Below are 11830 nucleotides of genomic sequence, written 5' to 3'. Positions count from 1 at the left end.
AAGGGTAACTATACTCAAAAATATACATTTCTTCGATTTTTCCCAGACCTCAAAAGCGGTCTCCTATTGCTGTTTAAGCATTATTATGGACTTAAAACCTCCAATTTTTATTATTATTATTATTTTTTTTAAAGATGTTTAATCTTAGAGCTCTTGTGTGAATACACAAGTTATTCACTGCAACAGTTGGTGCAGGAAACTGATATCATCTGTCTTTAACTCAAACAGATCAGCTTCATCATCAGCCAAACTACCCAACTTCACTGGTTAGTATCAGTTTATTACATTACATTTGGATAATGATCAGCGATAGTGTTAGAAAGGAAGCAGATGATACAAACTATAATGAACATGAGAAAAAATATGTTATTCACCTGTAGGCCAGTCCTGACTAGCAGGTGCAAAACCTACATTACATTTAGAGTTGGAATGTACAGCATGGCTATGTTTGCATCAATATATATATCATTTGTCTTTGTCTGATCTTAAACCTGTAAGGAATAATCTAGTTCCGCAAATGATCAGTATCTCTTTTGATATGTTACTATACCTATACTGTATGTGTGTATGGACACTGCTGCTCAGCTTAGCCAGACAGATCCTAAGGAGTTTTGTCTGTCTGCTGTCCCTTCCAAGACGCTGAACATTACTGAAGGGATTCCCATGATGACACTCGCTCACAGTGCTGCCAAGACTGAGTTTGACCCCCTTGTCACACCCCTGCTGCCAGACAGAGAGCCCAGAGGTAAGTGTTTGATGTAGTTTGTCTATCTTCAAAACTGACAAAATCAAGGAAACACCAACAAACACCTTGGCATAGATTATACTAGTGCCTGGAACTCTATTGGAGGGATGTGACTAGGGCTGTGGCGGTCACAAAATTTCGTCAGTCGGTGATTGTCAAGCAAATAACATTAATAACATTTATTTTAGGCAGGTCTAAAGAAGCATGATATGAAGTAGAGAATAATAGCACACTGAGTTGTCCTTATGTTAGGTCCTGATGTGGCTATGCCAAATGGCTTTGGGCTACACTAGTTCATTTAGCAGACAAGATTTGCTTGTAATTCCATGGAATTATTTTATAGAATGAAAAATATAATTGAACAAATATTTTCTCCAAACGATTTGAGGGAGTGCGCACATTCAGCTATTCTGTCTTGAGCGGTAAAACAAAGAAATAGATACTCCTATATGCTTAATTTTGAGTTATTAATGTAACTTTAGTTGTTCTACAAACATTGGGATATATGTTTAGATTTTTTACATTTATTATAAGGCTGCATGATGAGACCAATGATGATTTGAAAAAAGTTGTTTGAAAGGCACGAGCTCTGCTTTGTTGTTTTTTTTGCGCAGGCTGTACACACTCTAAAAGTCTCTAATTCACAATTTGACAAGCACTTGATAATGCCTCAAATTTCACGAGGGCATCCCCTTTGTGGCCATAATGCACCCTAAACAAATTGCAGAGTGCTGTGTTGTGCCCTTCTCTCTGAGTACTGCACAATCTGAAGCATCTCTCACGCACAGGCTCTCTGTCATGTGATCAGATCTTTCTCACAGGCTACAAGTTAAGACAGACACTTTGGGAATGTAACTGCGTGTCCTTATCCAATTCCCGAGGTGCATATTGAAGATATTGGAAGAACTGTCCACATTTACTTTTCGTCAGCCAACAAGATGAGTAGGCCTAACGAACAGCAAGAGCACTAGCCTATGACAATCTGCTATCCCCCATAGTACAAAATTTGACCTATTCTGCGCAATAAAAAAATATTCCAAACATAGTCTGGGACAGTTGTGGAATGCTATAGATCCCAAATTAATGCAACCACTAGCTTCAACAAAAACGTTTTTATGCAATGTGGCTGACGCAACAGATCAGAAAGTTTACTGTAGCTTAAAATGTTGATAAACTATTAGGCTTTCTTCCCATTATAAGCGCAGAAATGCGCACATGGTAGTAGGCTATAAGTGCGGATGTTCCATTGGCGAAAAACACCATTGTCAAAAACAACATTTTTATGGTGAAAATTATCTTCCCCAAACTTGAAACTCACACACTGCTTATATATGCCAGTTAGGCTCTGCACCCCTTTGTAAAGTGGATTAATGTGCTTAATTTTGACAAGTTATTTGCCCACTTTATTAAATCATATAGGCCTATGGTCTAGGCTACATGAGGTGTGCGACTATGATTCAATATAATTCACAAGTGATAGGCTAATATTGTCACCTATTCTTGATTTAATCATGTCTTTAGATATACTAAATAATATACAGTGGGGCAAAAAAGTATTTAGTCAGCCACAAATTGTGCAAGTTCTCCCACTTAAAAAGATGAGAAAGGCCTGTCATTTTCATCATAGGTTCACTTCAACTATGAGTTTTTATACTATGGTGTCTGATAACAAGTTCAAACAGGTGCCATTAATACAGGTAACGAGTGGAGGACAGAGGAGCCTCTTAAAGAAGAAGTTACAGGTCTGTGAGAGCCAGAAATCTTGCTTGTTTGTAGGTGATCAAATACTTATTTTCCACCATAATTTGCAAATAAATTCATTAAAAATCCTACAATGTGATTTTCTGGATTTTTTTCCCCTCATTTTGTCTGTCATAGTTGATAGTTGAAGTGTACCTATGTTGAAAATTACAGGCCTCTCTCTCATCTTTTTAAGTGGGAGAACTTGGACAATTGGTGGCTGACTAAATACTTTTTTGCCCCACTGTATCTGGATGGGAAAAATGTTGGGTTGTCTGAATTACAGCTGTACAGAACCTTTGGGAAGAATTCATTTACATTTACATTTAAGTCATTTAGCAGACGCTCTTATCCAGAGCGACTTACAAGCTTGGTTAAAACTTCTCTAGTGTCCGTGAGTTATTTACTCTGAAAAATAAGAACCTAACAACTGAATCCAAACATCACGCTGTTGATTTTATGTGCATTTTACATTTAGTGTACTTTGCCACATTTGTAGACAGCGGAATCTGAAAATACTCTAGATACATTCCGTAACAAAATAAGACTATTCCTGGAAAATGTGGGGTAGGTGCAAATAAGGGTTTGAATGAATGAGAGGAGTAACTGGTGTCTCCAAGTGGCCACACACCTCTCTAAAGTGTGCACAGTTCCTAAGCAATTTCAATGCACTTTTATGACTCAAAGAAAAGTCTTGAAGTATAAGGTACTTTTTTTTAGCTCTCCTAGCTGTGCTGTTGAGGAACTAGAGCAGGCACACTTGTAGATGTTTTGAAATACAACCCTGCATCCCCACCATCACACAATGATCAGGTCGGCATGATTTTAAATCTTATTCTATTACCAACATGACTAGCGGTCAGAAAATATGATCTTACAGTGTTAGGCTTTTACAAGGCTATTCAGGGATGGGGGCAACGTCTTGTTGAGTGCGGTGCTCAAGATCAGAACAGCTTTCAGTGAAAACAGAGCTGTGAAGTGCAGAGCCCAGACCTCTGACATCATGTATAGTACGTTACTGTACAGTCACTTTGTTCCAATCTTAGGTGCTTATTAGTGCCTAAATCTGCCATTTTCAACCCGTATATGGGTACGAGGGTAAAGGGTTAAGTAAATCAGGTGATAAATTAAGTGAAAAGGAGCCTGGAATATGACTTTAAGGTTGGGTGCATAAGCTTGGATTTATAATAAACGTATATGATATAATGTAGGTGTTTCGCATATCAGAAGCAAAAGCAAATCCCATCGAGCACATTTCTGAGGTCTGTACCCTACAGCATAGTACTACCTGTCCTGTCACTTTGATGTGGGTAGAATATGTGCTGCTGTGTACTCAAAACAACCGCCTTTCCTTAAATGCAGCAGCGTGTCAACATAAAACATATCTCTTGTCAGTCACGTGGAAATGTGGGTGCATGTGTAGGTGGAAACTGCAAAACTTTGGTGATATGAATCTGAGGTTCAGATTAATTGGCAAATCAAATAGCAAAAAGCAGCATTCAACTGATCGGCCTTTAACATGTAAGGTTGTTTCCTTATCCTTCTTGCAAATTACACCCTGATTCCAACATCCGTTCCACTGAAAATATGCACAGAAGTATCTCACCAAGCATCAAAGCTTGTTGGTTACAGTACTTTCAGTGACAAAATATGATACATGTAAAGGTTTGTCCTGAGACTTTACATCCTGTTTTTGATCTTCTAACCTCAAATTTAAGGCCACGTTTTTAAATTTTATTTTTATTTTTTGATCTTTAAGATGAAATAGTATGGCCACTTCTAGTTTACATGAAATTCCGCTTGTCAACTTCAGAGTCTCCTGTGTTGTTGTAAGGTTATGGTGCGTGGTATAGTTCAGTTTGCGTGCCAGTTCCTTTACAACAGTTGACTGGGGTCCAGACTGCGACTTCCCCCTCAAAAACAAATCTACTGGACTAGGAGTGTGCATAGTGTGCAAATCGAAATAATAAAATGCTTGTTAGAAATAAAACTATGAGCATCACACTTATCAGGTATCATAATTTACACAAGCAAGACAAGTTAAAGCACTTTCTCACTCCTAAAACACACCCTAACAGCACAAAGAGGTTTCCTCATACCCCACACATGACCTGATTACATTGATTGAATCTTGCCCAAACTCTCTATTACTTCTTTGCTCATGTAACAGTATAATTTTTAAACCGTCCCCTCGCCCATACCCGGGCGCGAACCAGGGACCTTCTGCACACATCAACAACAGTCACCCACGAAGCGTCGTTACCCATCGCTCCACAAAAGCCGCGGCCCTTGCAGAGCAAGGGGAACTACTACTTCAAGGTCTCAGAGCAAGTGACGTAACCAATTGAAACGCTATTTAGCGCACACCGCTAACTAAGCTAGCCGTTTCACATCAGTTACACTCCTTCCTCCTTTTTTCCCGCAGCAACCAGTAATTCGGGTCAAAGCATCAATGTAACAATAATTTTTAAACCACCTAAAAACATCATATTTTGATATCTGCAGAGCAAGGGGAACTTTCATCTCAGTCCACTTGTTAACATTGTCCCAAAATGTTTTTATTTTGATATCTGTTTCATTAGTCCACTGTTAACATTGTCCCAAAATGTTTTTCTTTTCAGCACCAAGTTTTCAAGATATGTAACTTTCAAAATACACAAATAATCCCTGTGTATGATGCATTTAGCATCATTTTATTTATTTTGAACATTACATATCTTGAAAACTTGATTGCTGACAAGTTTTTAGGTATAGTTTTCCTTTACAAGAATTTACTTTACAAGAAATCTCTCTGACCGGTTACCATTTTGGGCCCGTATTAAGCTTCTCAGAGTAGGAACACAGATCTAGGATCAGTTTTACCTTTTAGATAATAATTAATACAATTTCATGGACACAGGAACCCTTTTCCTAGATCAGCACTCCTACTATGAGACGCTTTGTGAATATTGGCCCTGATTTCCCCCCTTCCCCCTCTCTTCCGCAGTCCCTCGCCAGGACACCCAGGAGGAGCACTGGCCCGCGACGGTGTTATATGCCATCATCAAGGAGGTGCCTCTGCGGAGATGGAAGGAATTCCTGCGCGTGCTCTCCCTGACCGACCAGCAGCTGGAGCGTGTGGAGCTGGAGCCAGGCCTGGGCTCTATTGAGAGGCAGTACCAGATGCTGCGGCTGTGGAGCCAGGGCCCGACTGCAAGTCTGGAGGACGTATACTCAGCCCTGCTCTACATGGACCTGGCTGGCTGTGCCTACCAGCTGCAGGGTTGTCTGGAGCAGCTGCAGTGGAGAGCCACAACCAATGACATCACCACAGTTTCACAGGACAACTGAGTAGGGATGGACATGAGTATTCGAACAGACGTCAAAAATCGGTCTTAACCAGAGATCACATTGTTTTCAAATACTGTGTTGCAACAAAGTGCTAGGTCGCTCTCCATGCTCACTCTCTCGGTTTGTCAATGTTTATGAATTCCCCACAATGTATCAAAAGTATCAGCAGTACTAAATGTAGGCTAACGTTATTCATTGCCACTTCCCCATTAATCTAGAATGTTTGGTTATGGTCTTTTCTGTTTATTCAATATATTAATACTGCATACCGTTCTCATTCTGGTAGTGTATATGTTTGGAGAGCTCAAACTGCGCTATGATAATGAAGTTGTGGTTTATTTAATTATACAAAAATATAAATGCAACATGCAACAATTTCAAAGATTTTGCTGTTACAGTTCATATAAGGAAATCAGTCAATTGAAATAAATTCATTAGGCCCTAATGTAAGGATTTCACATTACTGGGAATACAGATATGCATCTGTTGGGCATCGATACATCTCCTTAGCATAGAGTTGATCAGGCTGTTGATTGTGGCCTGTGGAATGTTGTCCCACTCCTCTTCAATGGCTGTGAGAAGTTGCTGGATATTGGCGGGAACTGGAACACGCTGCCGTACACGTTGATCCAAAGCAACCCAAACATGCTCAACGAGTAAAATGTCTGGTGAGTATGCAGGCCATGGAAGAGCTGAGACATTTTCAGCTTCCAGGAATTCTGTACAGATCCTGAGGTGATGGCGACGGATGAATGGCACGAGAAAGGGCCTCAGGATCTCGTCACGGTATCTCTGTGCATTCAAATTGTGCACAAAGTGAGCATTTGCCCACTGAAGTCGGTTACAACCCTCGTGAGGATGACGAGCATGAGAACATGAGGTTCTCTGAGATGGTTTCTGACCATTTATGCAGAAATTATTTGGTTGCGCAAACCCACAGTTTCATCAGCTGCCTGGGGGGCTGGTCTCAGACTCTCCCGCAGGTAAAGAAGCCAGATGTGGAGGTCCTGGGCTGGTGTGGTTACACGTGGTTGTTAGGCCGGTTGGAGGTTCTGCCAAATTCTCTATAACGACGTTGGAGGAGGTTTATAGTAGATAAATAACATTCAAATTCTCTGGAAACAGTCAGAAGGCCAATTGCATGCTCCCTCAAAACTTGAGACCTCTGTGGAATTGTGTTGTGTGACAAAACTGCACATTTTAGAGTGGCCTTTTATTGTCCCCAAGACAAGGAGCATTCGTGTAATGATCATGCTGTTCAATCAGCTTCTTGTGTTTAACTTGGCAAAGGAGAAATGCTTATTAACAGGGATGTAAACAAATTTGTGCACACAATTTGAGAGCAATAAGCTTTTTGTGCATATGGAACATTTCTTGGATCTTTTAATTCAGCTCATGAAACATGGGACCAACATCTGTTGCGTTTATATTTTGTTCAGTATATTTACCCGTTTTATGTCAATTGTGTCATTGTCCTTTATTTGGAGCATATGTCTGGTCTCTCAGTCTTGTCACGATTGTGTGAAAGTGCATGCTTGAGTCAATCGCCAAACATTTCTGTAAAAAAACATTGATAAAGCCATGTGTGCCTATTTTTTAAAAATTTGTCTCGGGATGACTGCAGATCGTAGGCATAAAAGAAAACTACAGCAAAATTGATACTGTGAGATTTCTGTGTAAAGACAAATACAGCACAGAGCTTCTGTTTTAATGAGTGAGTTCACTTTAATAAGCCATAAAATGCGGCGCTTTTCCTATTTCCACTCAGCGCTACAACAAGCACTGCGGCAGTAATGAATGAGTAGGAAAGTGTATCTAAAGGCTTGCGTTGTTGTTATTATTAGCGACTTGGGTCTTCTGTTCATAGGAGTAACAGCATGAATTTGTGCATGAGGCAGAAATAATGCAGTGCAAACTCAAGTGTCAACTGGAAGATGGTGTGCCTTTGGTCAGTGTCAGTGGAGGAAAGGGAGAGCGGCGGGATGTTGAGAGGCTGACTCAGTTTGCTGCTCTCTCCTTCCATCAGATACAGGCATCATCAGCCCAGTAAAATAAAAAGCACATTATTTAAATGTATGATCACTCAGCTGTGCCTCACAAGTAATACAACAACAGAAACTATTACAAGTGTGATCATATATCCAACACAATCTCATACTCAATTCGTGGAAATATGTACAAAAAGTATTTCAACAGATTTTGTGTGTTTATGTGTGGCTTAATTCCTGTGAAAATACACACAAGTTATTGGAGCAATGCATTTTGGGCAATGGACTGACTTTTTTTTTTACAAACGTGTTAACCCAATATTGTTAATCAACCAAGTTATCACCGAAATACTTCTTTTGCACAATTCTTTGGGATACTGGTGCTATGTCAGATTTTATGATGGTTGCCAGATTGGAGTAAAACTCTTTTTTTTTTTTGTGGTATCGATTAAGGTATTTGATAGGGGAATGTGGATACATTTCATGATTGGAAATTAATTAATCAATAAATGTGGGGAAACAGACACCTGCAAAAAAATCTGACGTTTGACGCTACAAGCTTGGCACACCTGTAATTTAAGAGGTTCTCCAATTCTTCTCTGCAGATCCTCTCAAGCCCTGTCAGGATTGATGGGGAGTGTCGCTGCACAGCTATTTTCAGGTCACTTCATAGATGTTCGATCAAGTTCAAGTCTGGGCTCTGGCTGGGCCACTCAAGGACAAGCCATTTCTGTGTTGTCTTTGCTGTGTGCTTAGGGTTGTTGTCCTGTTGGAAGGTCAACCTTTCGCCCCAGTCTGAGGCCCTGAGCGCTCTGGAGCAGGTTTTTAATCAAGGATCACTCTGTACTTTGCTCTGTTCATCTCACCCTCAAGCCTGACTAGTCTCCCTGTCCCTGCCACTCAAAAACATCCCCACAGCATGATGCTGCCACCACCATTCTTCACCATAGCGATGGTGCCAGGTTTCCTCCAGAACAGGCAGTTAACCCACTGTTCCTAGGCCGTCATTGAAAATAAGAATTTGTTCTTAACTGACTTGCCTAGTTAAATAAAGGGGTAAAAATAATAATAATAATAATAATAATACAAAAAGTGACACTTGGCATTCAGGCCAAAGAGTTCAATCTTGGTTCCATCAAATCAGAGAATCTTGTTTCTCATGATCTGAGAGTCCTTTAGGTGCCTTTTGACAAACTCCAAGTGGGCTGTTATATGCCTTTTATTGAAGAGTGGGTTCTGTCTGGCCACTCTACCAGAAAGGCCTGATAGGTGGAATGCTGCAGAGATGGTTGTCCTTCTGGAAGGTTCGCCCATCTCCACAGAGGAACTCTGGAACTCTGTGGAGTGACCATCAGGTTCTTGTTCACCTCCCTGACCAAGGCCCTACTCTCCTGATTGCTCAGTTTGGCCGAGCGGCCAGCTCTAGGAAGAGTCTTGGCGGTTCCAAACTTCTTCCATTTTAAGAATGATGGAGGCCACTGTGTTTTTGGGAACCTTCAATGCTGCAGAAATATTTTGATACCCTTCCCCAGATCTGCAACCAAACACAATCATGTCTCAGGGCTCTTACAGACAATTCCTTCAACCCCATGGCTTGGTTTTTGCTCTGACATGCACTGTCAACTGTGGGACCTTATTTTGTATTTTTTATTTAACCTTTATATAACTAGGCAAGTCAGTTAAGAACAAATTCTTATTTTACAATGATGATTTATACACACCTTATATAGACAGGTTTGTGCCTTTCCAAATCATGTCAAAATCAATTGAATTTACCACAGGTGGACTCCAATCAAGTTGTAGAAACATCTCAAGGATGATCAATAGAAACAGGATGAACCTGAGCTCAATTTCGAGTCTCTAAGCAAAGGGTCTGAAAACTTATGTCAATAAGGTATTTCATTTTTTTCATTTTTTTCATACATTTGCTAACATTTAAAAAAAATCTGTTTTTGCTTTGTCATTATGGGGTATTGTGTGTAGATTGATGAGAAAAACAACAACATTTTAATCAATTTCAGAATAAGGCTGTAACGTAACAAAATGTGGAAAACGTCAAAGGGTCTGAATACTTTCCGAATGCACTGTAAATAAATGTGGAACACAAAAGTTAGTTTAGAACATCATTGCCCATCATGCATTGCTCTAATAACATTCAAAATATTAATCCGAAGTTTATTCCGAAAATACAAAAATGTATTTTGTGAAGTTGCACAATTTTTTTGTATTTTCCTATGTATTGAGTGGCACAAAAATGTGTCTTTTCAAACAAATTAAGAAACACAAAAATGCAGAAAAACACAAAATATGCTGAAGTACTTTTTGTACATATTTGCACGAATATGTGAGATTATGTGAGATTATGTTGATATAGCCTACAATTTTTGCAATGATAATTTATTGGGCCTATAGTTTACTGCACAAACCTCATTGCTACAGTACTGTTATTAATTGGTTAATGTTACATAGGCTTATGTTTTTTAAGTTATGTTAAAAAACAAATATGAGCAGTAGATCTCGGCTTGCATTTTGACTCAAACTGATCTTGACTCAGAAAAGGTTGGTGACCACTGTTCTAGAGTTTTCTGTTAACACTATTCCCACTATTCCCACTATTCACTATTCCCACTAACACTATTCCCTTTACTCTGTCGATTGTGATCGAATCAACGCAATATTAGTCACTTTCAATGCAACATATCGAAACAAAACAAACTATGCAAGAGTTTTGGTTTTAGGCAGAACGCATCGGAGTAGGATTCCATTGCATTGGCACACACGACTCAGCCCATACTCTACTCAGACCGGTGTGGCATAACCAATCAGAGTTGCAGTAGACCTATATGCAAATAGACCATATATGGATCTGTGCCATTTACTTTGAACTGGACTGTGTTTACAGCATGAGTAGTTGTGAGTAGATGTACTTGTTTTGAGATAAAAGTGAGAGCTGCATGTAGCCACTTGTGCACATTATGTTCCTATCCTTTTCTAGTTAGTGAATTATTAGCCCAGTTATATAGCATTTGTAGTTAGCAAAAGGGGAGTGATTGCTTCCTAGAAGAGCAAAAGACGTGTAGACATTTCTAGACATCTTTGAAAAGCGAGTCAGGCAAAGAGCGTTTTTTTGTTTTACAGAGGCAGTGTTGTATTTTGAGACAGGCGTGAATAAACTAAATAACCAATAGGCAGAGGGTAGCATTATTTGTCTGATTCTCTGTAATAATGTTATGGGAATAATAATGAATTTTATTTTGTACAGTAGTTTCTTGCATCAAACACAACATTTCCAGTCACCTTATCTAAAGGACAAGTGGATAAACAGGTTACTGTCAAGCCCTGCATGTTTTCTTTCTCCAAAAAGTATAATGGAATGTAGGCCTACGTTGAACACCGTACATTGGCTGCTATTGTAGGTTGAATGATAGAACAGCTATTTCCATGTTAAAATGTTATGGGATGCATCTTCTTAATTGTTTTTGGTGGTATGCCACATTAGGCCCACATTATGATCAAATAGCCACAGTAGCCTACTTGGCCAATGTTCAAATTTGAACTTAAAGCGAGTACAGCCTCGGTGTTCACAGTAAGCTGGAAGTTGCACAGAATTTTCACAACTTTCAAGTTTGTGCTCAGCAGACCTGAAATTTGCTCAGTGCTGAAAAAATAGAAGAGAACATTGCACACAAGTAAATGAGCTTACAATATAAAAACAATCATTTTTTTAATCAAAAAATGATGCATGGCTATCATATTTCCAATCTTTATCATATAAAGAATGTAACCAGCTACATTTCCTAATAATGGTTTGCTTGTAGTTAATCTTGCATTTTACGGAGAAAAGTAGCTACACATCAGTCAGAGCGCTGCCTGCTGGTAGAATGAATGCCAGTTCGTGAATTCTTATCGAAGTAGAGAAGAGCAACTGAAGCACAAAATGAGTCTGATGCCGAGCAGAGGTTACAACAATCTCTGTGACAAATCATAGGCTTATCAAGCACAAAGAAACGCTCTCGGAGTGGAACAA

General features: G+C 39.5%; 1 protein-coding gene across 1 annotated transcript; it reads left to right on the top strand.

Moving 5' to 3' along the window:
• Window positions 1–228: 228 nt before the first annotated feature.
• On the top strand, window positions 229–6277 carry si:ch211-112c15.8 (tumor necrosis factor receptor superfamily member 1A; the record flags this gene model as incomplete). The annotated part of the gene is given in 3 exon segments (XM_046364431.1): window positions 229–266; window positions 637–745; window positions 5472–6277. Coding segments are annotated over 2 exon segments (426 nt in total). The 3' UTR covers window positions 5816–6277.
• Between the last annotated feature and the right edge of the window lie 5553 nt (window positions 6278–11830).

Source organism: Oncorhynchus gorbuscha, linkage group LG10, assembly GCF_021184085.1.
Source record: "Oncorhynchus gorbuscha isolate QuinsamMale2020 ecotype Even-year linkage group LG10, OgorEven_v1.0, whole genome shotgun sequence".
NCBI lineage: Eukaryota > Metazoa > Chordata > Actinopteri > Salmoniformes > Salmonidae > Oncorhynchus > Oncorhynchus gorbuscha.
Note: the sequence above shows the minus strand (reverse complement) of the source record. Positions and strands in the feature narration are given on the sequence as shown.